This window comes from Parambassis ranga, chromosome 19 (assembly GCF_900634625.1).
Source record: "Parambassis ranga chromosome 19, fParRan2.1, whole genome shotgun sequence".
NCBI classification, from domain to species: Eukaryota; Metazoa; Chordata; class Actinopteri; family Ambassidae; genus Parambassis; species Parambassis ranga.
This window is the reverse complement of record NC_041039.1, coordinates 15,777,735-15,805,160: the sequence shown is the minus strand read 5'-3', so window position 1 is coordinate 15,805,160 and position 27,426 is coordinate 15,777,735. Positions and strand designations below refer to the sequence as shown.

Here is a 27,426-nt window from a genome sequence, read left to right as displayed (position 1 = left end):
TATATGTGTATGTATATTGTGTATAATGAGGTCGATGTTTTATTTAAAAAGCTCTGGTCCAATTTTGGTCTAACGAAAACACATTTAAATACATGTTTAAACTATTTGCAGACAATAATGCAGTTTTACTTTGAGTAAACATTTGTTTAAGTACATCATCTGCGCAGAGGATTGTGGGAGAGCATGTCAGCCTGCCTGCTGCCAGATGAAACAGAACTTCTAGCTTGTGATATAAAACATTGTTATGCTATAATGCTTTATTTTCAACAAGTACAGCTCCACAGTAAAAATGTGAATTTGTTTGTATATTTGTATTTTTGCTTGTTAACTTCTAGGTACTGTTTGTTTACTTTCATAAAAAAATACATTTACTTGAGAGTGTGGACGTGAATGTTAAGTGTCGCTGCAGTATTGGCTGGCAGCGTTTTTTTCAGTGTGGCAGCAGATAAATGTGAAGTTATTGATAGACAGCCCAACTTTTGATTACGTTGTATGTAGTCGCCATTTTGATTTTCAAATCTGACAGATTTTTTTTTCCTGACTGCTGAACAAAAAATTTGTGTCAACAAACAACACAGCCCCTCATCGAGCAGGCAGGCAGGCAGGCAGGCAGGCCAGCCGCCGTGTAACGGCAGCGTAAATGACATTGCAACCGGGAAAGGGTAGTACCGTTAAGCTAACAACGCAGTCATGAAGAGGCAGATATGGGCCTCCGGGTGACCTGACAAACAAAGTCGCCGAGTTGCCTTTCTGCTTATAGATGACGACTGACAAAGTGATGGATCACAGGTAAGTGTCGTTTATCTTTATGGGACAAGGGGGACGTGTAATGTAATGTACAGTGTGTGTGTGTGTGTGTGAGCCTCCTCGCTGTCAAGTGGTCGGCAACTCAAGGCTAGATATTAATTACGTCTTCCGTACACACACACACACTGTGGACACTGTACATATAAACAACTGACCTGTCATTAGCTTCAAACCTTAACATCGCTTGTCTCTGTTTTAAAAACACTTTGGTACCGTTAGCAATGCGAAGCTTTGCTAGCGGGCTGGTAGTATACGGTCTGATTGCAAGGTAAGTGAAAAGCGACGCCGTTAAACCGGTGACACACGGATAAAAAAGAGATAACTAGAAGTTTAGTGTATGGATTAGTTAACCGTCATCAAATGATATGATCCTGTTTACAACTCGTGTCTGTTTATGGCTATCAGTGTCCAGCTGATAACAGGACGCCTGATAGGCCTCTGTGTGGACGCTGGCCCTGGCTGTGCTGTTGTACAAAATTTAAAATCCATAAACAGCCATGGGGAGAAAAGATGACTTTATAATCCTCTAAATACCTTTTTAGCTTTAACCTGTTTGTTCAAGGGTTCTGTAACCAAAGGAAGAAATCGTTAATATTATGCAATCAGTTTAATTGTGCTTAGACAAGTTTTTTTTTCTAGCTTCTTTAATACACAGCCACTTGTTCTGGTGTTTGACTGCTGAATAGGCACTGAATCCTTTTCCAGTTATTATATTTATGGTCTGGCTTGATTCAGGGGGGTGTAAGGTGAAGGTCTCCCACTTTTGAGCCACATGAATCCATCCTGCCATCATCAGCACCTCACCTTGTCTTTAAGTTTGCACTTTGTAGTAACAGAGATGTCAGCAAATGTAAGACTGTATATGTTTTTACAGAATATTCTTGTTAAGCATCATTCGTGTCCCCATTTACTTGCTCATGTGTGAGTCTATTCTCAAAGCAAGCTGGGTAATGTCAATAGCAACAGATGTGCAGCAAGCTTTAACTCAATTACAGATGCATTGCTTCCTGCTCTTTCCAGGGAGGCGTGCGAGCACAGCTTCTGCACTTACCCTGCCTTTAAGTCTTCATCTGGCTCTAATGAAGGCAGAGATCTTCATGGAAATTATCCTGTAACATTTCTGTTGTTTCTTTTTCTCTCATCCTCAGGTCAAAGGCAGTCTCTGGTATTAGGATGAGTTACGCAGGTGTGCATGTGTCTTCACTGTATGAATTTGCTGGCGCTTGCTGATGCTGTTTTGCAAGATCTGACTGAGGATACCACTCCTTGTCCAAAACGTAAGAAGAGCATTGTTTATTGTGTCTAAACAGGCAGCATCTGTGTAAAAACGTGTAATTCTTTGACTTGTACATGCATGCTGCCACATAATTTTGTTTGTTCTGCTCAGCAGATAAGTGTTTGCTACTTTGACATCAGCCATGTTTTGGAAGTTTGATTTACACACATCCTCGCATTTGGAGGCTTTACTGGACAAGGAGGATGTCACGCTCTTTGAGCTTATGGAGGAGGAGGATGTGCTCCAGGAGTGCAAGGCCCAAAACAGGAGGTCTGCTTATTGTTTGCTGTGCACCAGCCGTCTAAAATTATTATTGTCATTCAGTCAATTTTGGTGTTATTCTTCTGATAACTGATTTTTTTTTCTTGCCATCATCTTTCTTGATTTGTAGACTTCTCCTGTTCGTGTGCCAGGACCACTGCATGCAGGAATTGGTTCGTATGATTACTACAGAGCCCCCTGCTGGTGTAGAGGAGCTGAAGCGCTTCAAGTAGGTGCTGCTGTGGAGAATATGCTGATACAGTACTACAGGAAAAATATGTTGTGCTGGTGCTGCATTAGTACTACAACTACTGCTCTTACCTGCCACCATGGCAGAGCATAGAGCTTTAGAGAGAGTGCAGACTGGTCAAAGAATAATCTTGATCCTGCTAAAAAACACTGATGATGTATTTATGATGAAAACAATTCACGCAGATCAGAATAGTGCTGTTAAAGACAATGTATGATAAGATGGTAAATGAGGTAACGATTTTATTTCTTCTTCATTTTGCTTCATCATATGTTCTAGGTATCCAAATATAGCATGTGAGTTGCTGACATGTGATGTGGGAATGATCAATGATAAACTCGGTAATGAGGAGGCTCTGCTGGAAACTCTGTATGCCTTCCTGGAACAGCCATCCCCACTTAACCCCCTGTTGGCATCTTTCTTTAGCAAGACAATTGGAAACCTCATTGCACGGAAGACTGAGCAGGTAATACACACACGCACACCAGTAAATCAAAACTCATAGGAGTACAGCTGCATTTTGTCATGTTGGGAATCGGCAACATGCAGATTACCAAAACACAAAGCACCTCTATGATGTTCAGTTTGTGTCTTAACTGGTTGGAGGGTCTTTTTCAATTTAAGTGAGTCCATTTGTGTGTTTTAAACCAACGTATGAAATAATTTTAAAGCCCCCCTGACCTTTACCAGCATTTTGGTTCAAGAAAAAAATGACAGCCTGCACTGGGTGTTGCTGTGCATCAACACCACCATCAAACAAATATTTCCTCAGGTGACTGAAAAGACAAATAAAATTCACCTCAAAAAATTATGCCAGCAAAAATTGGTTGCACGTCCTTGTTCCAAATGTCAGTTTCTGCTTTGTGAATTCTTGTTCCCTCTGCTTTGTTTGTGGTGTAGGTAATTAGTTTTCTGCGGCGTAAGGAGGAATTCCTTTCGTTGGTCCTGAAGCATATTGATACGTCAGCCATGATGGATGTGCTCTTACGCCTCATCAGCTGCGTGGAGCCACCCCCTCTTCGTTTTGAGACTCTTACTGTATGAGACAAATGGACTCATTTCTAAGCTTTTACACAAATCTTTTCCATGCTGATGTTCATTTTTGTATATATATGTTTTTAATGTGATGTTTCTCTCAACAGTGGCTGAATGAACAGAAACTGGCGCAGAGACTCATAGAGCTCATTCACCCTGAGAGAGACGAAGAGGTGGGAGAGAATTATCCTATTTTTACATGAAAATATTGCTCCCTGATTTATTGTCTGTGTGAGTAAATGCTATTTTTTCTTCTAACAGAGGCAGTCCAATGCATCTCAAACCTTGTGTGACATCATTCGTCTTAGCAGAGACCAGGCCAATCAGCTCCAAGAGATTTCACAGCCTGACCCTTTGCTCACTGTGCTGGAATCGTAAGTCAGACAGATGCACATGCTCACACTCTCTCAACAACTTGTGTAGGCGATGACATACCTCGTTGTGTTTCCACAGGCAGGAGTGCGTGGAGCAGTTGTTGCAAAATATGTTCTCAGGAGAACGGACTGAGAGCTGTATTGTCAGTGGGATACAAGTTCTTCTCACCTTATTGGAAATCAGAAGGCCTGTGTGAGTGACTAATCCCATTAAATTCTGCTCTGTGTGAAATATTGTTTTTTTCGTTTTCATCGGCCTGTCAGTTTTTTTTTCATGTCTTCACTTATTGCAGGTATTTGTTAGATGTGTGTTTTCTGTTTGTGTTTCTGACAGGGTGGATGGTGTTATGGATGCTCAGGGATTTGAGAGAAGTTATACTGTTAACAGCAGTATTTTGCTGGCCATCCAGCCACACCTGATACACTTCCACCAGCTACTTCTGGAGCCACCTAAGGTAGGTGGCTCAAGATGCTACCATACAATGTGCTACAAACTGCTTCCTATACCATTATGCAGTATGTATATAACATTACTGTTGCACACATGTCTACTGGGCTTACAGTTACCAGCTGTCACATTGGCTGTCACATTATTTAATGCTTTAGGTTGGGATCAGTATGTCAGTAGTAGATAATATACTTTTCTATATACAGTAATATACCAGAGGCTCCATGCTACTGCATTATTTAATATTCCACAAAAATACATAGTAGAGATATAGAGATGTAGCTTAGCAAAATGTACAGGATGGACCTACTATTGAACAACAAAGCACAATGAATGATAAACAACTACATTGAGTTGCATTGGATTAAGCTGCTAAAAGAACACAGACGACTAAAGGCTGTTCCATACTCCGCGAGACAAAGAGCGGAGAACGCACTCCACGGGTGGTAAGAGATACAAAAAAAAGGTCTTTTCCGCACTGAGGTACCATACTCCGCAAGACGCGTGTGTGCAGAACTCCTCATACAGCCCACCCACTAAACTATAAGGAAAGACTTTACTGAGTTTTTTAACACACCACAAGGACTTGTGCCATGGCAAGAGGGCATTATACAGAGAGGGTGCCTGCAACAGCGTGAGATGTCCGGCGATGAGTTGTGAAAATGCGACATTAAAAGTAACAATAGCAAAGATATACAGACATTGTTAACGAGCCTATTATGCCCGGGTATAGGAGTATATAGAATGGTAATAACAGTCACCATCTGGTATGTGTGAATGGCTGTCTGGAGTTATTGGTGACAAATCACCCTTACTTGCCTTTCTTTCTTTTATTGCTCATCATGCAAAACCAGTATGGTCTTATCTAAATCTGTTGAATCAGTGCTGTTTATACACCTACCTATATACCTGGAGAGGCTCTTGCGCTTCTCCACTTTCATTACGCCCACAATAAATCCCGACCAATCACAGCATGGTTGCCGCACAGCCTTGAAAGACAAAGTTCGGCCCGGACCCTGTGCACAAGAGTGCGGATCAGCGGGCGGTCAGAGACAAAAAATGACGACATTTTGTGGGCGTAATGTCTGCAGGGGGGAAAAATGTCTTTGTCTCGCGGAGTATGGATCCAGCTTAAGTGTCAGTGGCACCATCAGTCATTGTGCCTCTCTGGCAAACACATTTTATATGTATATGTGTGTCAACAATATTGAAATTTTGTGTACTAAAGTATGTTCTAAAAATAATAAGTTGTGTGTGTTTTTAAGTGTAGCAGCTGTAGGACCTTAATATTCTGTTTTGTAGTTTGAGATTTAATACTCAATGCCATTTAAATAGTATAGTAAATACTATAAATAGTATAGTAACATGTTTTTCAGCTATGTAGGCATCAGGTAGGAAGACAAGTCTGATCCATATGTAAAACCCACAGCCATAAAGTGAATGCATGTTATAAATGTCAAAGTTACTGTGAGAAATCATTTATACTGGGCATTTTTAGCGAGATCCTATGCTGACCACTCTGGGTGTGCTGGAGGAACCATTGGGAAACACACGTCTTCACGTGGCCAGACTAGTGGCCTCTCTGCTTTATACCAGCTCTGCTAGCCACACAGTCGTAGCACAGGAGCTCTGCAGACTCAACGCAATGGACCTCCTTCTGGTGAGATGAGCAAACATGCTATATTTTCACAATCAATGTGTACAGTGAGAAAGTGACCAGTGCTGAATGACCCTTTGGAAATGCATGCCCTTTTTTAGGACTTGTTCTTCAAGTATACATGGAACAACTTTCTCCACCTCCAAGTGGAGCTTTGTGTTGCTGCTATTATCCGACCTTGTGCTCATGAAATGAAACTTCAGCCCAGCTTTGGTTCCAATGAAAAAATCAAGTCTCAGCAAGAAGCATCGATAGAGCCGGATTCGACTGAGACCCAGACTTCAGATCCTACAGTCACCACAGAAAACTCTGTACATAATTTAATGGTGACTCATGTAGGTGTCTCTGCTTGTTTTTTTTGATCTACAGTAATTGATGAAATGCATTCTCTGTGAATTGAAACAATTATGTCTTCGTTAAAAGTTGTTTCAGCACTGCCATCTTGTCCAGAGGATTCTAGAGGCTTGGGAAGAGAATGACAAAATACAGTAAGGAACTTTGACTTGAAGCTGTTTTTTTGGTAATGGTCAGTAAGGTGGGATTTTTTTGTAAGTGTGATACTTTTTTGTTCAGGTCAGCGGGTGGAATGAGAAGAGGGTACATGGGACATTTGACCAGGATTGCTAACACTGTGGTCCACAACTTGGACAAAGGCCCAGTCCATGCACAGATTAGTAGTCTCATCACAGGCATGTGCACTCATTTTTATCCACAACAAACCCATGCTGCTGGCTATCATAATGCTGTTGTTATTGTGTTCTTGGCTGTAGAGCTGCCAGAGGACTATAGAGGGCGCTGGGAAACCTTCGTTGACCAGACACTGTCAGAGACCAATAGAAAGAACACCATTGACCTGGTAGACCCTCATACACTGTTTACTGCAGCTGTTTTTATTTATACACAGACATTCAGACTGTAAATGTTGCTTTTATGTTGGTGTTTGTATGCTCAGGCTGGCACTGGAAACCCTCGTCCTTCCTCAGAGGACGATATGGAGAGCCCATTTCCAAAAGAGCTGACAATACAGCAGGTATAAACATATAGACACACAGTCTATAGGGCAGTAGTTATGAGCTGTTGTATTCTAATTATTCTTGTTTTATGCTTTTAGGCTTTTTCAGACTATCAGATCCAGCAGATGACTGCTAATTTTGTGGATCAGTTTGGCTTCAATGATGAGGAGTTCACTGATCATGATGACAGCATTGGGTAAAATACCTGTCATACCTCTTTTATAATACATACACATATGTGTTTTGCCTTCTTAGATTGGGTGCTGAGTGAGTTAATCTTGCCCTTATTGCAGGGCAACTTTTGACCGGATTGCAGAAATCAATATCAACATTGATGCAGGCCAGGACAGCGTGAGTTCATCTAGAAGTTTCATTTTTGTATCCTCGGTTTGGGATGTAATGTTTTTGTTAACTGATAAACATGCCTCAGTGTATTTTTTAGCCACAATGTGGCAGATAAATTGTTGATTGAACAACCAGGCTGTATTTAAACTATCCACTTGTTTTTTTTTCCAGGCTAACACAGCTGTGTTTGAAGCCTGTTCCAAGGAGAGGATTCAGCCCTTTGATGATGACGAAGAGGACATCTGGGAGGAGAAAGAGATCAACTATGCAATACAGACGAAGTCCCGGAACAGGTAGACACACAACCACAAATACATATGTTCTCAAGATTTATTTCAGCCTCGTGCTTTAAGTTTTATATACTATGCAAAATCGTTGGGGTTGCTCAATCATCAGGTTTGGTGGGTCACGGTCCTCTCAAAGCCAAGCAGCCATTAAGACCTGTGATACGACAGCAGCTTCTGGCACAGAGATCCCTGATGCAGCAGGCGACTCAGAATCTGAGGAAGAAGAAGACCCTAAAGATGACCTGGATCCTTTCTCAAGTCTGGACCACAGTGAGGCAGCTAAGAGTGAGATATTTTTATATTGTAAAGTATTCAGATTGCTTTATGTGAATTTAGAGACCAAATCATGTAGCGTGGGTTCGTCTGTGCTATTGTTCACTCTTAGACACTGGATGGGTAGCTGACTTTGGAGAGGTGAACTCAAAGGCTCCAGCAGCAGGAGGAGGCTTTTCTGCCTGGGACACCCCTGTTACTCAGCCAGCTGCCACTGCTGAGGATGAGGAGAAGGGGTGGGCCAAGTTCACGGACTTCCAGCCTTTCTGTTGGTAAGTTTGAGCTCTAAATATGGAGCCTAGTACAGAAAAAATGTTGAAAAATAAAAATCTTTTTTTTGATACCATGGTTGTGTCTGTTGTTTCTGCAAGTACACAGCCATGAATGAAAAAAGGGAGAAGGTCATGCCTAGTAGCTGCATGTATGTGGTTTATTAGCTGTTCTGCATATGTTTTTTCATGGGTTAACCTATTTGTGTGACTACATGTCCGCCAGCTCTGAAACAGGCCCCAGATGTAGCTCTCCTGTGGACTCTGAGCTCAGTGGATCAGACAGCACAAAACCAAACCAGAACCGTAAGTTTTAGAGCGTTGGCTGTTTTATAATCAACCACGTAAATATTTACAGTAATAAAATATTCAAGCTAACATTATCAATGTTATAAAAAATCACCAGTCTGACATCTGTACAGAAAGGTATACTCATGTTAAAGACAAGCCATTTCTTCTCCCTTGCTCTCCACAGCATGTGTCTGGAGTGTGTGTGTGGCACGAAAAGCTCCACTGGTGGCTTCAGACAGCTCCTCTTCCAGTAGCTCTGACAGCGATGAGGAAGAAGGCAAGACAGAGTCTACGTCTAGTGAGACGGTCACCACAGAGACCATCACCACAGGTGCTGGCAAGGAGACCATCCGACTCACCGTGGATGCCAAAAATGAGAGGGCAGTCTTCTCCAGGTACACAAATAAATAGGGAGCAGCTTCTGTGGTAGACTGTGTCCCCTCCTTCTTCATCTTTGCTCTCCAGTCTTTATCCTGTACAGTTTTACCTCCCTCCCTTCTCTTCTGATGTCCTCCTCCTACTGTCTGTTCCCTCCTTTCTCATCTCCCCTTTGACTCCAGAGTATTCAGGCCTGCAGTCAGACGGTATGTTGTGCTTGGGGCCCTGTGCTCTCAAGTGTGGAATGCTATGCTGGAGTTGTATGAAGGACATAGGATGTGAAACATGGTTTTGGTTTGCTTGTTGCATTTAACAGGATGTGGACTAATAATCCTTTTTGCTATACATCTGATAGGCTACAACCTCCCTAACTCTCAACGAGGACCTATAGATTTTTGTCATATACTCAACATGATTGTAAACCTCATGAAACGATTCGCTCAGTCACTCTGTTACAACCAAAGGTGAACGCAGTGTATGACTTATGTGATACATGATTATTTTTAGGACACTGGATCTCATTCAGAGCACCCCTCTCCACTAACAGTCTGATAGCATGCTGTGAACAAAAGTTGCTACCAATCCAACATTCAACACTAACAAACCAGTACATTAGTTACTAACAGTGCACCAGCATGCTACATTTAAACAGACTGAACTCTAGACTTTAGTCAGATTCAGAAGGGTTTGGGTCAGCTGCCAAAAACAGGGCGGTGGATGCACAGGTTGCTGGACATGGTGATCAATAGTGTTTACAGAGTCCAGGCCAGATACCTGTGGAAATTTAGCACCACATAGGCTTAGTATCTGGGCTGTTCTTCTAGTGTGTTACTGCTAAATGTCCTTTTATTTTCAGCGAAGCGGATAATGTGCCAGCAGAGGGTCCCTCCATGAAAGACAAAGGGAAAGGCAACGACAAAGAAGGTGAAAAAGAAAAGAAACGTGAAAAGTGTTCCAGCGCAAACACCGCAAGTCCAACTAAAGAGTCAGCTGCTGTCACACAGTGAGTGCGTCTTTGTTTGTGTGTTCAGTGTTTACGGCTAAATAGAGGAAATACAAGCTCACCAAACACAAGTCCAATGATTCATCCCACATTTTATGTAGAGACAAAATGCAAATAAACCTGCACACGTCTGCAAGTTCCCAAACACGGGTGTAACATTTCATCTAGGTGTGCCAGAGCTTGGCTCTGTGTGCGGAGCCTCGCTTGTTTGGCACACCTGAGTGAAGGAAAGCCTTTGTTAATGAATCTGTTTATGAACACAGAGGGGTACTGAAACGTGGATATCAAACTGTAAATGTGATTACCATAAATTAACTCGTTTACAGTATTTTGCGATTTTTACTCACCAGTGTCCTCTTCAGCCACATTACACAGACTGCATACAGATGTTACTGTATTATAGAGAAACTGTAAAATAAATGTAAAAGCACAGATCATTATATGTTTTTTTTCTAAGCCCCTAGACTTGATTTTAGAGACCCTAAACACATTATTTCAGAACTTACCAAAGGTGTAGAGCAGTAAAGCAGAACGCTGTGTTCTGTAAGGTAACATTGCTGTTTTTGATGTCAATGGCTTCAGTTTCTTGTCTTACTGTAAGTTACCACTGACAGGGAGATGCCAGGTGAAGTCATTATTTTCCTGAATTTCTGTCCCTTTTTGTTTTTGCCTTGCAGAGACGTACAGTCCTCTTCTAACGGACCCGCCTAACAAAGCGGTACAGGCACACACTTCTTACCTGTCCATTCAACACACAGCTATGCCACCTTTTGCTTCCTATTAAAACAACCCTCTTAATGCCACTGTTTTGTGTCTGAAGACATGTAAGTGAATGGAAGATCCTCCGTACTGAGGCCACACAGCATTTATGTTGGATATCGGCAAACTACTTTGCACCTTTACAAAAATAATTACAGTTGAACTGCTTTAAGGAGAAAGGTGGGTTTTCATTGTGCCAGACACCCCAAAGCCAAATTGTGTTACATATGATTTTGATTATCCCATTGAACTTGGAAACGCACTCATCTGTTGTGATGAGCAGAAGTGACACAGTGCCAGTTGCATTTTATGTCTGATATTTGACCCATTATGAACTTTAGCATAAGAATTTCAGATTATTTAAACCTGTCAGTGCTCTGGGCATAAAATCACAGCCCAGGGTGTTTTTTTCTAGCAGAGCATTTGACTGTTTACACAAAGAAATCCTAATTGTCAGCCAAGATTACAAAAGCCAAGATGCTTACAAAGTCAGATAGCAGCCATTTTGTCTTTAGAATTTCAGTGTACCTGCCAGGCAGACATTTTATTGGTGCAAATGTATGATTCATAACAATTTGGCTTCTTTTCCTACATGCTATAAGATAAAAAGGTTTTTCATTTAGGTCAGATTTTAGTTGCAGTGACCGTATAGGTACATTGCTTTTCTTTTTGGTTAATTGGGATTGATCTGGGAGGATCATGTGTCACTTCCTCCTCTGACAGAATCATGTAGTTTTAGAGCGGTGTGTGTGTGCTCTTGTATCCCAGTGTGTAGGCATGTGCGTGTGTGTGTGTGTTTGAGCTCTGTCTGAGGTACAGAGCATATTCTCAGGTTAAAGGAGAGGTATGCAGATACAAAGAAAGCACACCTGTGTAACACACACACACACACACACAGTGTCATACACACACGCAACCATATCTACAGACACATGCAAAAAAGGAAAAAAAAAAAAAACGACAGTGACGTGCACATACCACCCTAAGAGCTGTTTAAATGTAATATTGTGAAATTTGAACCTGTATTAGGTTGTGGCTATTCTTGGTATTATGTAAACGTAATATATATGTAAACAGTATATATAAACATTATATCTATTTTTGGAATAAATCCAGTGTATGAGAAAGGAGGTTGTTTTGCAGGTTGCAACGTGTGCGTATCGTATGTGTGTTGTACTGTTGAAATGAGGCAATAATGATGTTTGTGTTTGGGTTAATAGGTCAGCATCAGTTCCTGTTCCTTTGCTACATGCTTCCTTCAGGGAGGTTTAGGAGAGTGCATGTGGTCGGTTGTCTGCAGTATGTCTTCCGTAATGTTTACTTAAAGGATAATTATTGTTAAAGCAACATGGTTCTTATTTTCCATTTACTAATTTAAGCAGTCAAATTCAAGCAAATCCTGAAATAAGTAATATTATTACATAAAGGCTGTAGCTCATCGACTGCTGCCTTTTGTAAAGTTTGTTAATGTATTTGAATTAATGTGTTAAAAACGCAACTAATGCTCTCTGCAGTGTAAAATGATTGTCCATGGAGAGAGAGATACGACTGCTTTAGTTAAGTTAGTTAGTTAACACAGTTCAGGATGATATACTGCTTCTATTGTGTGCACATATTTTAGGTTATATATTGAAATCAGCTTGAGTTTAAACAAATTGTGACAGACGTAGCTTGACAGTTTACAGACCAACCAATGCTTCTGTTTTCTTTTAAACAAACAAGCTTTACTCACCAATACACCTTGTATTTATCCCTCAGCTCTAACAAATGTGCAGCAATATTTTCCCTCCCTCTGAAAACCAAGCCGAGCAGATTGTTTAGATGCTTTAAATCCAGCGTTGTTTACATTCATGTTTACTTCCTAGCAGTCTTGTTCTTCCCGTTTATCGGTGTATTGTTTGCAGCCATTGGCAGGACTGACTGTATCACATTCTTACACACACTCTTTAATGTGTGTGTGGTAAGAAAACTAGAGTCAGGTCCATACTAGATTTTTTCAATACTGATGGTAATATACATTTAATATAGCCCAGAAAATTAGTTTAGTACTACATGTCCTATTAAACATAATTATTGATAATGAACTTGTTTAATACAGTCTAGTAATATCCAATAGAACCCAAAATTCCAGAATGATGACCCATGTTGCAGTAGAACAGAATTACCCTTTATATCTGCGTGTGCCGGACAGTCATGCTTTACTTTCTTTCTCCTCGTCGCTCTCTTTCTCAGGGCAGGAGTTGACTTTAATTGCATATATGCCTATTGAAGCGATTTAGCGATTTACATAGATTGTTGTATTTATTTTAAAAGCACTTTTTAAAGAAGCACTTTTGGTTTGTATGTGGCGGTGCTAAGCGCCACCATATTATTCCCCCTCTCAAAGAGGTGGGAATTGTTTGACTTGAAGGAGTGAATCATAGAGATAGTGAAGAAATTCTTCAACGCTTTCTGCCAAAGTGTGTCTTCCCACCAGTGTACAGCTGGGTTCCATATCTCCGAAGTAGCCTCCTCTCTTGCTGTGACCTCACAGGTTTATCTAACGTGGTCTTTGTTTGATCACTCCTTCATGTGTTTTTTTTTAAGACATTTGATGGAGTTTTTAGCAGTAAGAGAGGATGCCACGAGTCAAAGAAACACTTTGAAGATTCATCTTAGATCGCCATCTTTTTTTTCTGCTTTTATCTCTTAAGCGCTTTGAGCCGTTTGAAGTGGAAGTGCACAGAGAGCTAGTGTTGTGTATGTCAACATTAGAAATGAACAATAGGGCTGTTTATGTTCTATTTTATTAGGACTGTGTGCAGGGTCAGAACATTCCTTCACCTAACCTAAACACTGCATCTGACCTTTTTTTTGCTTGTGTGCGTGTGTGTTTCTCCCACATCCTGAGAATGTGTTGTTTGCAGTATACATAGTTACGGGTACGTTGTGATGTAATAATGGCATGAGGTACAATACTGTCATCTTTAAGTGCCATTAAGTTTGCACATTAGCCTCGCTCACCTCATCGGGTATGTGCTGTATTGTTCAGTGTGTGCCCAAAACTTTGAGAAACATCAGCTCTTGTTACTTACAGGACATTTCAAAGTTTTTCTCACGTTATGGAGAGGTAACGTCCTGCCCTCATCTATTGGTGGAGCTTATTTCAGAAAAAAAAACCATTTGAGATGTTTATTTATCCTGTCTGGTTTGTGCAAGGTGATGCTGGTGAGTTTAGAGGAGAGAAGTCTACTGTACTACACACATTTTTCCCTAATGCAGGAACTCAGGTTTTTAGGCCCACTCAGACACTTTTGAAGTGCTGTTGGTTCCTGCTGTGAAAAAAATGTCTACGGTGTCAGTTCTTATCTTGGCCAGAGTTGTTATTGTAACATTTTATAACTTAAGTTTGGGAATTTGCAATGAAATACATCATGTTGGTGTTTCTTAAATAGTACGTTGTGCAAGGATGATGTAGTTAACTGAACGGTTTATGACAAACTGCTATTGCAACATTGTGTTTTAAATGAAACAACATTTGTGTGATATGTCTCTTTTTTTCTGAAATAAGGTCCCATGGAGTTCACAGAAAAGAACAGGACTTTGCCTCTCTTATATCTTTTGAGTATGTGTGTGCAGATGTGGAGAAAGCAGTGGGAATAGACAGTCGTGTTAAAGGCCTTTTTTTTTTTTTAAAGCGGACTGATGCTGGTGTTTTTTGGTTTTGTTTTGTTTTGTTTTTTTAATTTAGAGAGTAATGTGTCTGTTACCTGTCGTCAGTTTAGCTTGTACATTCAGATATGAACCTAATAAATATGTCAAAAAGAAGAATGAGCATCTGTTTGTCTCACACCTACAGCCGGCTCTAAAACACACATGCAGTACAAACACAGTGAGAACGGGACAGGGAGTATATTTACCTTAGGGGCAGGTGAACCACTGGATTATGTTGCTTCCCGGTCCATACTGTGTACTCCAGCACCCCCCCCTCCACTGCAAACATACACCTGACTGTCGCATAGATCTCACTGTGCTGCAGGCAGAGGTGACCTGTGGGGGAGGATCTGAAGACCCTTCTTTTGTGTTCATACCCCTCTCAGATTCTAAATGTTCATCTTCTCATGCTATCCTTGCCCTCTCACCTGTGGGTGTGTGATTTCATTCCCTGGCTTATATTTGTGTCACCACATTCCTCTATAATTCAAACACAGGCACTGATCCTTGCTGCCTCTTTTCCACCTCTTTTCTTGTCCACACTTTATTTAGTTTGTCATCTGCACCTGCCTGCCCTCTCTGTGCAGAGTGTAAACATACATGTGTAGAGAGTCTGCCTACTTGCACTGGGTGGAAATGGGGAAGAAGGCGGAGTTGTGTGTGTGTGTTTAAAACTTTTAATGGGTTGTGGAGAAACCTGCCTGTCTGCTTGGAGCAGAGAGAGGAGGAGCCTGTGGGGTGTGGGACTCCAGACAAAGGAGACATAAACACACTGACAGAGCTAAAGGAGAAGGGAAGACGACTGGAAAGCTTCACTTTTGGTCGGAAAAGACGGTCCTCCAAGTCCTGGAATACTTTTTTTGGGGGGCCAGGGGGGGAGGGGAGGACTTTGTGAAAAAGGATTGCTGTGTGTATTTGTCAGCTGTGAGAGCTGAGACATGTTAGTGTTGGAGCAGTGTTTGCCATATGTTGCCCATGGTGTGTAGAAGTGTGTGTGTGTTTAGGATGGAAAAGTGGGGCTGGCACGAAGAACTCTGCTCTTAGCTTTACGCCATGGGGGGTTGCCATAGTTACCCCTCGGCTACGGAGGCAGACGGGAAGACTCTTCAGCCTTCAGACATCAGCAATGAAAAACTGTAAGTTTCTCAACTGTCTTGTTTTTCTGTGGTTATGTTTGCTCCTCTGTACTAGAGGAAAAAGAAAGAAGAGATGAGTAGAAAGCTGGCTGCACATGGTTTACAGAGGAATGTTTTCCAGATAAGAGTGTGAGTGTGTGTGTGTGTGTGTGTTACATATTTGTCTGATGCCATCAGTGACGGTGGATTCCTTTAACAGTGAGAACACATGTTGAGGAGCAGTTTGAACCAATGCAGGGGAAGGCACTCAGGAAATGTGTTGCCATGCAAATGTTTTCTCTGGGATGAATCTTTTACAGCCAGCTTGCTGCACTGAGAGAAGCAATGTTTATTTCAGCCGCCACGGCAAAGAGGAAGGTGAACAGATGGCCGAGAGCAGGAGAGCAGGGTCACAGAGGAGTGTGTTTACACAAAAAACACAACACTGCAAGTAGCTCCGGGTTCATTGTGTTTGTGTGCTGACAACTGGTAGCCAAGAGCCACTCATTTGGTTAGTAGTAGAACAGAACAGGATGTTAAGTTCCTGTGGACGTTAGAGAAGTTTGTCACCCTTTGATTTGTGTTACTGATAATGTTTACATTATGTGACGTCACAATTCCTGCTTCACTTGTGTCTTTTCTGACCTTCACGTTAGACAAAGACCTGCTTTTAAAACCATTAAACAAATTCTCTTTGCTCAGCCCTCTCTCTCTCACACACACACACACCAGAGGGAGTGAAACCCCATAGAGAGAGCAGTGTTTTCCCTTATCACAGTAGGCAAGGTCACACTGTGTAAACCCTCAGCTGCTGCTGCTGCTGCTGCTGTGTGTGTGCAGACATCTAAAAACTGAGCATGGCAGCTGCCTGATACACGACACACAGAAATATTCACTTCTCTTACTGTAGGTAGAGCCGGGCCTCAGTGCAGCAGACTGCTTCAACGTCCTGCTTTGAATAAAGTCAAATCATGCTGCCAAGTTTGACTTTCCAGAACTCGTCTGTGTTTGAAAATCAGTCAGTCCCTGAACTTACTCTCCACTCAGCAGTTCCTGTTACTGATCTTTAAAGGACACTTCCTGTCATTTTAAACCTGGCTGTAATTTTCTCATCTCATTTGGATCCAAAAGATTATTCACTGATCCCAGATTAACAAAATGTTAATAGTCTACCTCCACTTTTTTTCCCTGCAGCAGGACTTTCTTTTTCTTTCCATCCTGGTTAAAATGGCCGCTGCAAACATGATGTTTTATAAGGCTAGCCACAACATCCACACGTCCAACCTTAGCTGCCAGAAGCAACATACATGGTCACTAAGGTTACCCTCAACTTTTGTGTATAACTGTTTGGATGACAACAAATGGGGAAACACAAAGCAAACTTCTCCCACCAGCTTCTTTGCCATTTTTTGTGGTGATGAACCTTAATTGGCAGATTTTACACACACTTACTCTGTACAACCACAGGAGGGCGCACAGCTGAAGAAACAGCATCTGTTTCTTCACCTTCAACTGCTGCTGAGGAGGTTTCTTTGTAGGCCATATTAGTGGGATGACATTACGTCGCTCTCCTTACATTCACTCCGATCGCTCCCTGCAACAGCTCCTGTGAGACTTTAGTGGAGTCCTTCCAGACATTTTTGTCCTATTTAATCATTTGGATTTTGCAAAGCAGAGAATAAATATTGCCCTTCCAAGCTCTACTTGTAGCTTATCAGTAAAAAAGCGAAGTCTTTTACAAAGCCAGCAGGCGTCTACATTATCTTGCAGCACTGACCACAGCAGCAGTCAGCTTCATTAACCGTAATTACTCTGGCTCTGAATCGAGAATCGACTGCCTTCATTACATTAACTGCTGCTATAAGGGATGTCCAAGGCTGCAGTTACAGCAGTGTTTGTATGTTGTTGTTGTGTGTGTGTGTGCCAGTCAGATGAGAGTGTAAAAGGTGTTATCTACTGACTGCAGCAGCAGTAATTAAATCCACTGACCTATCGGTTGTTTTACACAGTGTTGTTTTCTGTCTCTCTGTCTGCCTCTGCTTCATTAACTCTGCACTGTCTTCCCAAGGGGAATTAATAACAATAATCAGGAAGTGCGGCCCTATCTGCAGCAGCAGTACGTGTGCCAGAGGATCACACACACAGATATGTTTGCTCTCACAGCCCTGCCGCCTGGCGTCGACAAGGCAGAGTGGCTCGCCAGCAACAGTGAGTATTACCAGATATCTGTCTATGCCCTTATTGAACTGCAAAAGGAGCAACGCATCCAAGATGTTAAAGCGGTCATATGGATTTCTTTCAGCTGTGGCGTTTTTCAAGCACATCAACTTGTTCTCCAGTGCTCTGTCAGAATTCTGCACGCCCAGCACCTGCCCGACCGCCTGTGGACCAGGCAACACGTGAGTGACTGAGCATCATATACTGAACACACATACACTGTCTGTGTTATATCCACTGGCTACAGAGTAAACAGAAGACTCAGAAAGTATAGTTTCCAAAAAGACACACATCTCTGTAATAATGAATAACAAACAAACAGTGAAGCTGAAAAATGTCTCTTTACGTTCTAACTAAGATATGAATCATTTGTAATCTTATTTTCTTAAAAATGTTTTTGAGTTTGACCCAAAGTGCAGAGATCGTCAGCCAGACCTGATGCATGTCCATCCACTATGGTTTGTATACATGTGTGACGCTGACTCTATAGATATTTGTCCCTTGAAGGGGTGGCACAGTGGTGCAGTGGTTAGCGATTAGCCTCAAAGACAAAATCTGGGTGGGGCCTTTCTGTGTGGAGTTTGCACGTTCTTCCATTGCTGAAGACATGCAAGGTTGGTTTAGTGTCAAATGGGGGACTCTAAACTGATGAGTGTCAGTGTGAGTGGTTGTTGTCTCTCGCTGTGTTAACCCTGTGATCAGCGGGCGGTCAGAGACAAAAAATGACGTCATTTTGTGGGCGTAACGTCTGCAGGGGGGAAAAATGTCTTTGTCTCGCGGAGTATGGATCCAGCTTTAGGGGGTCAAACTGTCCAGGGTGTACCCTGCCTCTCTCCATTGAAAGCTGGGATAGGCTCCAGTCTCCCTGTGACCCTGCACTACAGGACAAAATGTGTTAGCACAATGGATGGATGGATTTGTCCTTTGAAAAAACTCAACATAATTCTGATGCTGCATGAACAGCTGGTTGTGTCTTAACATCTCTGCGTTGCTGTTTTCAGGGTCTATGTTTGGACTGATGACCACGGCCGGAAGCTGAAATGCTCGGCTCCCCTTTACTTTGACTACGCCATGTCCTACATTCAGGACCTGCTGACTGATGAAGATGTGTTCCCCACAAAAGCAGGTAAAAATGTGTGTGTGTACCTGTGTTACTTCACTCCACATTGTCACATCACTGTCTCACTTTTGTGCCCCCTCTCTTTGTCAGGCTCAGTGTTTCCGACGGGCTTCTTCTTTCTTGTCCAGAAGGTGTTTTTGCTGCTGTTCAGGACTCTGGCTCACATTTATTGGTCTCACTATAAAGAGGCACTTGCACTGGGCCTGCACGCGCACCTCAACACACTTTTCACACACCTCACACTTTTCTGCCGACAGCACGCGCTGCTGGACTCAGAAGATATTGAACCTCTGCAGGACCTCATCACAGCTCTGGGGCAGCATGGGTGAACCTAAAGGGCACTAACACTTATTTATTTGTTACACCTTCAAACAAACCTACATTATGGATTCTTTTAAAGAACAGAAGTTGGCAAACAGAACATACAGACAAATTATCGGGCTGTAGCTGTCAGTTAATTGTATGAGCCTAATATTGCATGTTTTTTTATCGTAATATTGCTTTGTTGTGTTTTGATAAGGTCAAAATCTTCAAGGTCATTCATGTCTTCCTCGTTTGAATTGTTATGATCTTTTTAAATCAGCCAAACAAACCCAGCTTTTTTAATGTGTTGGTACAAAATGCCATATAATCTCACCTGTAAGGAAATATCTTTATGTATGACTCAGTAATAAACATATAATATGACATATATTACAGCCTGTCATTGGTTTAACAACATCACCACCTGCTGTCAGCAAAGGAAATCAGTGAATGCCACACTGATCATTTCTTTCACTGTGAGGATGCAGTTCCACTTTTCACCACAGAGAGGCATCAAAAACAAGAAACAATCTGAAAACACTCACTGTCTTCACCTATATGCACTTCTATACACAAAATCTGTTATTTAATATCTCACAAAATAATAATTTGAGCTACATTATTGCTGATAAACTGTCAGAGAAAAGAAAAATACCTGTGAGACTAATTAATAAAGAGTCAAGAAGGAGTAAACTTCAGGGGACAATCTGATTCCTCTTAATTTAAAGATGGTTTTTATAGAGGATTTTTATAGAGGTGCAAACTTCTTATTATTTGCAGAAAGACTATAATCCTGCTTCTCATTTTTTTGCTGCACTTTGGGCTTGTGCAACAGAACTGGATTGAAAAGATTTAACTGGATCTGTCATGATCCCCTGTTCGCTCAGCTTTGTTTTCTTTTCAATACTTGCCTCGATTTTCCGAGTTAATTTAGTTTCTGGTGTTTTGGGAATTATTTCTACTTTTATTTTGAAAACACGGCTTCTTTGTGTTCTGACTGTTTTACTTCCTCCTGTGGTTCCCTCCTCGGCCCAATGGCTTTCACCTGTGTCTTGTTAACCCTCTTTGTATTTAGATGTTGTGCTCCCCTTTGTCCTGTGTGTCCTATGATGTCCCTGTGTTGCCATCCTGGGTCTTCTCTTGCGTTAGCTCCCTGTGTATCTTCCTGGGTTGTCGTCCTCTGGTTTCTAGTTCTACTTTTTGTTTTTTGGACTGGTTGCTTCTGTTGAGTTCTTTGAATGAAGCTCACCTTTTGTTAGTTATTGCCCATGTTGTTGGTGTTTGGGACCTATCTGAACTAACTCACAACAGAATCTTCACGTTGTGTTTTTTTAATCGGCTCACCATGAGGGCTTAATCAAATAATTGAATTAAAAAAGACTGATCCAGTGGTGAAAAGGGGTGGTGTGTGTGTGTGTGTGGATAGATGTGTTGAGATTATATTAACAGATCATGAAGGAGGCCAGACATCTGATTTCCACTCTGATTTCAGCCTGAGGTGTTCAGCAGACACAAAGACTGCTGCAGAAAGAGAGAGGATCAGTCTGGATGGTCGTATGCACACACACAGAGGTTTGTTCTTAGGGTAGATGGGAGATGTGTTAATGCACACGTTGGACTGAGTGGAGGCTCACCGTGTTGGAAACTGAGCTTAGAAGGTAATACTGCAAAGTGCTGAGTCACAGACACACACGCAGCCCTTTAATTAAGACTTGAAGCCACCTCCTCGTACAGAGCATTCTTTTAATCAGGTTCAGAGCTTCTCATCTGTGTCCTCCTTCCAGCAAAGAAAAGAAAAATTGTTCTTTTAGAAGGATGAAGAGGAGAGCAGGCTGATTTTTCTTTTCCCTCTATGGACACCCTAACAGCAGCTGAACTGGGTGACCAGTTAGTTACACAATTATATCCGAGTCCACATCAAAAGATGTGCCAGAAATCAGGTGCAGATTTGGTTCCAAACCTTCATAAATGGACCCAGCTCACATTCCCTCTTCTTCTTCTTCTTCTGAATAGTTGGAGGCATTTCACAGGAGTTTTATTAATTAGTCCAGTAAGTCCTTAGAAATAAGAGGATCTGTGCAATATTATCATTTATTGTTGGCATGTTTTTTATTGAAATTGAATTGTGTAAAGATAAATGTCAGTTTTTGCAGCTAACTTTATAAATGTCACCAGCCGCTGTGCTGCAGCGGACCTTAAAATGGCACCTGGGTGTAAATCCGGACCAGCAAAGCTGACACTGTATACAACATGTGGTTTCTGGGTGGAGCAACAGTCTGTAAAGCCTGAACCAGGAGCATCAGTAATCAGGTCCTAATGTAATTATTCAGTTCAGGTAGTGTCATCTCTGCAGGCTCTCAGCCTCTGATGGTGCAGTATGTGCATGATGTACTTTATATAAAGCCATAAATACAAACACAAACACACTGTCAACATGTAAGAAGTTGCACTGAACGTTTTCCGTATCAATTTAAATGATTTGAAATTTATTTTTAAAATGTGTGCATGCAACATGAAATGAATGAGTGATAAATCCTGGATCGTATACTGCAAATAAAATATGCTCAGTATATTCCACAGGGCCTCACTGTCCTCGTGTTAATTTAATTTCCAAGTGGGTCAAGCCACCAACCAGTTCACTGCGTAAAAGGACTCTTAATCCAATAATAAAATGTACAAGGGCGAAGTAAGGTCGCCATTATATAGCTCCCACATTTAAACCAGCTGATATTTGACAATCGTTCTTCACCTTTCTAACCACCGCTGCTCGATGAGACTGGAGCTACTGGGGTTTAATTATTAGGTTGTGGGTTTCATTTCAGGTTAGGTTGCGTTGTACAACAGGACAGGCCTTCCTCCTCTTCCTCCTCCTCCTCCTCCTCCTCCTCCAATCAGACTTTATAAATGAGAAAGCTCCAGTCACTGCGCCCCAATGAACTCCTAAGTTCTCAGTCGGATAACCCGGAGCGTGTCAGAAGATGCAGCAGAGCGGACTGATGATGGTGATGACGATGATGATGATGATGCTTTCAGAGTCACTCATCTGTACTGGACGGTCTTACCTGTTGCCTTAGAACAAACTTTAAAGTCGTCAAACTTCACGCTTTTTACTTGTTGCCCAGCTGTCTTGTCTGATCTATTCTTGTTTTCTTTTTCTTTTTTTTTAAATTCTAAAATCAATTTTGTAACATTTTACTCTCCTGAGATCCGCCTCCTCCCGGGTAGTGCGTCTCCGCTGTATACGCCGCGATGTGCGCGCTCCTCTCGGCGTGGCTGTGCTTGCTGCTCGGCCTCCTGCCCATGGAGCTCCAGTGCCGGGCTGTGACTCTGCAGAGGACTCACAGGAACAGGTACCTCAGCCGGACTTTATGTTTATGCACTGAGTTATAAATGCTGTTTAAAAAATGTCTTTTATAAACGTGTGGATGCCAGAATGTTCCACCTTTAAATCTTTTTTTTTCGTTTATGATAAATATGAAGAGCAGAAAGTTAAACTGTGTTTGATGCATGTTTATGTATATATATATATATATATATATGTGTGTGTGTGTGTGCACAACTGTGACAGAGGTGAGAAGCAGAGGTCTGTCTGTGCTGGTAGCAGTCACTAATGTGGGAAAAGAGGTCCAGCAGCAGAGTGAGGTAATTCCTCTCAGCTGCAGGAGGTGAGACAAAGGTGACGCTGATTTAGTTGGATTTGGGGAACGGAAACACACCGAGGGGCCAAACAAACACTTTGAATAATAACAGCAGTAATGATAACACACACACACACACACACACACACACCACATACAGTGCCTTCTGCCCTGTGGGTGTGCTCCAGGCACAGCAGCATCACATGCAGACCCACACATCACTTTTATTTTGTGCGAGTCATTAGTCAGACGCTTGTTGCTGTATTACAGTGTATGTGTGTGTGAGAGAAAGAGAGAGAGAAGGCAATGGAATGGTTTCTGAATCTCAGTTATATAACAGGGATTTCTCCATTGTTTTATAGTACTTTAATCCCACATTACTGTAAACACATTTACAGTAGCCTATTGTTAAACAGCTAAACATCAGGTGTAACTGATCGTTAGTATAAAAACAGATGGAGATATAAAGGTTTAAAGAGGTGCACTACTGTGAGCATTAATAATAACATCCTGAGGAAAAAGAGGGAGCATCTCAGTGCTGATGGATGGAACACAATACCGTCATTGGCACTTAAGAAAATACCTCAGAGGAAAAAAAAAAAAGAAGAAAAACTGAAGAATGTGGCGGCAATTTAGAAAAGATTGGAGAGAAAGAGGCAGAGAGACTGGTGTGAAACAGTGGGGATCTGATGGAGACAAAAAGTTTTCTTTGTGCAATGTAGTCTGGAGGAGTTACAACAGAGAAACGTGTGTGTGTGTGTGGGAGTTGAGGATGTGAACCTTTAGAGACTCTGAGACTAAAAGGTGCTTCTCCAACATTCCTTCCAAGTTAGAGCGCAGCATGGGGTCATCCACTGAGAAACTGGACACACACACACACAGAGACGTTTGTATGGCTATCTTTGTGAGGACATTCATTTGTGACATAGTGCATACCCCACTTCCTTATGCTAACCTTAATCATCACAGCACATAATGACCTAAACCTAATTCTAACATTTACCCTTAAAACATGTCCTAACCCCCAAATAGCTACTTTAAAGCGCCTAATAATGACTTGACGTCATTGGTCTGAAACTTAAATTGGTTCTCACAAAGATAGCTGCACAAGTGCACACAGACTAGAGAGAGAGGAGCTCACACTGTACTTCCATGCTAGTGTGCTAGTAGTGTGGCAGTTTAGCAGATGCATAAAAAAAAAACAGAAAGAGTCGTTGACTCAAGTAATGTATGCATGTGGCCGCCATGTGAGTGATGCCCTTTATCTGTCTGACTGCAGGAACACAGAAAGCAGTGTGTGAACTGCGTCACTGCTAAAGTAAAAAACAGTGTGGGTAAATACGTTTCCATCAAACAGTCAGTTAAACACTGGGAGTCCGGTCTCTGATTGCAGGCATGTGCAGGCAGGCATCATGCTGAAGTGGAAAGTTTTCATTAGCAGTCTGTGCAGAGCTGTGTAGGGATGAGTTTGAATGTTTTGACATTTGATCAGAAAAATAACTGACATACTGTGTGAAGAACCTTGGGTGCGTCCACTGTCTTCTGCGGTCATTCTAAGGTTCTTCACTGCTGCATGCCCACCTGTGCTGGTCCTGTTAGGGACTGGCAGGCAGATCAGTGGCCTACATTTCCTCTTACTGGGAATTGCGTTAGCTCCAAGTGCCTTTGCCTCCAGAGACAATTGTGTTTCAAACCTCTCCACAGGTGGCCTTCTACCCGTCCATGTGTGTGAGTGTGTGTGTGCTTGGAGAGATATAGAGTTTGCATGCACTGTGCAGGTTTTTGCGTTGGTAAATTGTGTCATGTCACACATGTGTACCTACTACTGACTTTACTAAGCAACAGTATGCCTGTGTGTGCGTGTGTGTGTACTCATTCAGCATCCACTAAATCCAATTTAAATCTTAAAAGCTTGAAGTCACTGGTATAAAACACAATGCTCAGTGAGGGAGTGAATGAATGAGTGTGTGTGTGTGTTGGCACTGAGAGCCTAAGGTGTCCGGCCAGAAGAGTGATCAGAATACCAGTCAGGATTAGTTACAGGATAAAGATCATATGATAATCTGGCCCACTTTTAACACCAAACAAACAAACATTATCTTTAGCTTTAGCTTTATCCTCACTTCATTCTTTATTCATTGTTACTCAGCTCCTGAAAAAAACACAAACTGTATGAATGCATGACGTGTACAAACACTTGAATGTTAAAGCAGAACTACTGAATGTTTCCTTCCAAATGACACATTGACATCACATAAATACAACGACAAATTTCTGAGATGGATTTCAGTGGAAGTTGGAAATAATCAAGTAGCTAAGGAGCTATTCAGTGCATTGACAATGTGGATAGTTAATGTGTGTAAATATGCATAAACAGTAGCTCCCTTGTGTTGCTGCTGTTTGTGGTGACATTTAGATTTCATCTGTGCAGACTAGGGCTTCAGCTTGCACGTAATACAAAATTACAGATATGAAGCTATGTGGATGTGACACTGATGACGCAATGGGCACATATCTGCTCTAACTCTAATGTTTTCAGGAAGAATTCATGCTATTTTTAAGGACATACAGACACAATAGGACATGCATGATAGGTCTCAGACCACAGCAAACAAAGGCACATGTCGATAGATGAGTTCTCCCCTGCTTCTTTACATGATCTACACAGAGTAATGCATAATTTCTGACTGGTCATGTGACTAAACTGAACGGCTGAACATGTCTGAGAGAACAGGTACTGTGGTTAGGTGTAAAAAAGTTGTCTAGAGGTGAGAGATCCAGATTCAGACCTGTTTTTTCCTGTCCTGTTGTGTGATCTGTCAGCCGACACAGTGTTGCTGATTTACAGAAATTATTTTTTTTTAACCTGTGTTGACAGTTTTAACCACTTTGTTCTGGTTTGGTCCTGAGACATACGTGTAAAAGACACGACTCATCACTCTTTAACTGTGGATAAGAAGTACTCCAGTGTTTAAAGTGACACGCACACAGCAGATGACGGTGTGATTGGATAAGTCTGGTACAGACAGACTGCCACCTGTTCACCACACGGCCTATCTCACCTCCTATCTGTCCTTCTCACTTTTACTTTTTCACAAGACTGAGCAAAGACATTCCTGCACTACAAGCCTGACTTCCTGTGAGGCATTCAATAGCTGTAGTGATCCAGTTTCAGTTAGAAACCCAAGCAGGTGATGCAGCGGTACCCAGTGTGTGTGTGTGTGCTGTCTTGATTTTTTTACTAATATTTACTTTTTTTTGTCTTTTTCTTAGGATGACCTTACCCAGAACCTCTAAATACCCAAAGTCTTCTTACCCCGCCATTTTGCCTACTGCAACTGAGCTCTCTGTCGCCATGGACAACCACATCACCCAAGAAGACAGACAGATCATCTGGAAGGCAGTGCTGCATAAAGAGCCCCCGCAAACTTGGTCTGACCCGCTGCTTGACCCGAGCCACAATGCGCTGCCTGAGGCGCCGGCCCGGCAGCGCGGGTCAAGGGGTCGTCGCCATGCCACCACTGGTAGCGGGAGAGGCCATGGCCACCTGATGAGGGTTGGTTGTGTACTGGGCACCTGTCAGGTTCAGAACCTCAGCCACCGGCTTTACCAGCTGATTGGACAGAGTGGGAGGGAAGACTCCTCCCCAATTAACCCTCGCAGTCCTCACAGCTACGGCTAACGCGGCACATCTGATACAGCACAACGCCTTTACTGTTGGTCCTCCGCTGCATCAGTCACACAATTAGGGTCATAAACACACTTGTGACATCGGTCAAATGGATAAATGGTAGTTTTACCTATAATTCTCATAATAACATTGTACTCACAAGGTAAAAGTCTGTGCATTAAAAAATGATAACAATTCATGAAATACATGATGCAGAAACTAGAGACAAAGGCTTGATATTCTACCTGCATAATGGTCTGCATATTAACATGGGTTCAAAATTTTAAAGCACCATGCTAACAGATTGGCATGATGGCAGTCGTCGCAGCTAAATTTCTATCAAGTTTTGCACGCCAGACTTTCCCAACAGCCAGCCAACTCCCTATAACCAGACTAATCCATGGGTCTGAGGTCACTGTTTGACTGATGAGTACAGTGTTATCATACCTATACACACAATGCTGTGAAAATGCTGTAATTTGTCATTAATCAGAATTCTGTATTCTTAATGTATGTCATTGCCACGTTTTTATTTTGCTTTCCTAGTGCAGTGATCTTAGAGTCCTAGTAACTCCTATTTGAGGAAAACTGTGAACCAGAGCAGCCTCTCTCAAACTGGCCTACCTGACTAATGTCTACTATCGTCATCAATGGTGATCCTGCTGCTCTGAATTTACCTGAGCTCAGCGCTAATCCCCCCGTCCCTCAAACGCACATTCATCTCCCCTCTGCAAACAAGTAGCTTTACCTCACAAACCAAGAATAACTTCCAATCAAACCCAATTAACCCTTCACCCAGAACCCCACAGTGCGCACATTCAACCAAAATAACCAGTAACCCTAATCCATGATCTGTCTGCGCAACTTCTTAGCAGCTCATCATTAAACAGACACGGAGGCCACACTGTACAGCGCTGTGGTCAGTTGTTGAGCCTTAAATTAGT

The 27,426-nt window shown here is 42.0% G+C and overlaps 3 protein-coding genes across 7 annotated transcripts; all 3 read left to right on the top strand.

Annotated features, from left to right (window-relative positions):
* Window positions 1-203: 203 nt before the first annotated feature.
* Window positions 204-14,536, top strand: ppp6r2b (protein phosphatase 6, regulatory subunit 2b). Of its 5 annotated transcripts, none has more exons than XM_028432118.1 (27): window positions 204-789; window positions 1,956-2,084; window positions 2,198-2,353; window positions 2,475-2,573; window positions 2,874-3,060; window positions 3,495-3,632; window positions 3,737-3,802; window positions 3,891-4,003; window positions 4,083-4,196; window positions 4,338-4,458; window positions 5,950-6,111; window positions 6,210-6,443; window positions 6,532-6,596; window positions 6,682-6,797; window positions 6,879-6,964; window positions 7,061-7,138; window positions 7,220-7,317; window positions 7,415-7,472; window positions 7,638-7,759; window positions 7,863-8,038; window positions 8,139-8,298; window positions 8,522-8,601; window positions 8,771-8,981; window positions 9,147-9,170; window positions 9,821-9,967; window positions 10,645-10,685; window positions 11,947-14,536. In XM_028432118.1, the coding sequence occupies exons 3-26, from the start codon at window positions 2,226-2,228 to the stop codon at window positions 10,676-10,678; spliced, it is 2,817 nt and encodes a 938-aa protein (XP_028287919.1). In that variant the 5' UTR covers window positions 204-789; window positions 1,956-2,084; window positions 2,198-2,225; the 3' UTR covers window positions 10,679-10,685; window positions 11,947-14,536. The 5 variants fall into 5 exon arrangements, with proteins under 5 accessions (XP_028287919.1, XP_028287918.1, XP_028287916.1 ...); XM_028432117.1 differs by having other exon boundaries at window positions 10,788-14,536; XM_028432115.1 differs by having other exon boundaries at window positions 205-789; window positions 10,645-14,536.
* A 545-nt stretch (window positions 14,537-15,081) lies between these two features.
* Window positions 15,082-19,564, top strand: LOC114452663 (MOB kinase activator 2). The gene is made up of 5 exons (XM_028432120.1): window positions 15,082-15,555; window positions 17,603-17,742; window positions 17,837-17,933; window positions 18,753-18,877; window positions 18,962-19,564. Exons 1-5 carry the CDS (start codon window positions 15,473-15,475, stop codon window positions 19,198-19,200), a joined length of 684 nt encoding a protein of 227 aa, XP_028287921.1. The 5' UTR covers window positions 15,082-15,472; the 3' UTR covers window positions 19,201-19,564.
* Window positions 19,565-22,423: 2,859 nt separating this feature from the next.
* adm2b (adrenomedullin 2b) lies at window positions 22,424-26,537 on the top strand. The gene is made up of 2 exons (XM_028431770.1): window positions 22,424-22,524; window positions 26,086-26,537. Exons 1-2 carry the CDS (start codon window positions 22,424-22,426, stop codon window positions 26,492-26,494), a joined length of 510 nt encoding a protein of 169 aa, XP_028287571.1. The 3' UTR covers window positions 26,495-26,537.
* The last annotated feature ends 889 nt before the right edge of the window (window positions 26,538-27,426 follow it).

What these genes read in the sequence shown, in the direction of transcription:
- ppp6r2b (XM_028432118.1), top strand. Translation starts at nt 2,226, where the DNA reads ATGTTTTGGAAGTTTGATTTACACACATCCTCGCATTTGGAGGCTTTA. An exon ending in TTGGAAATCAGAAGGCCTGT is followed by an intron (nt 4,197 to 4,337) that starts GTGAGTGACTAA and finishes TGTTTCTGACAG; the next exon opens with GGTGGATGGTGTTATGGATG. An exon ending in CAGACGAAGTCCCGGAACAG is followed by an intron (nt 7,760 to 7,862) that starts GTAGACACACAA and finishes CTCAATCATCAG; the next exon opens with GTTTGGTGGGTCACGGTCCT.
- LOC114452663 (XM_028432120.1), top strand. Translation starts at nt 15,473, where the DNA reads ATGGGGGGTTGCCATAGTTACCCCTCGGCTACGGAGGCAGACGGGAAG. An exon ending in GACATCAGCAATGAAAAACT is followed by an intron (nt 15,556 to 17,602) that starts GTAAGTTTCTCA and finishes TGTCTTCCCAAG; the next exon opens with GGGAATTAATAACAATAATC. An exon ending in GCCTGTGGACCAGGCAACAC is followed by an intron (nt 17,934 to 18,752) that starts GTGAGTGACTGA and finishes TGCTGTTTTCAG; the next exon opens with GGTCTATGTTTGGACTGATG.
- adm2b (XM_028431770.1), top strand. Translation starts at nt 22,424, where the DNA reads ATGTGCGCGCTCCTCTCGGCGTGGCTGTGCTTGCTGCTCGGCCTCCTG. An exon ending in CAGAGGACTCACAGGAACAG is followed by an intron (nt 22,525 to 26,085) that starts GTACCTCAGCCG and finishes TCTTTTTCTTAG; the next exon opens with GATGACCTTACCCAGAACCT.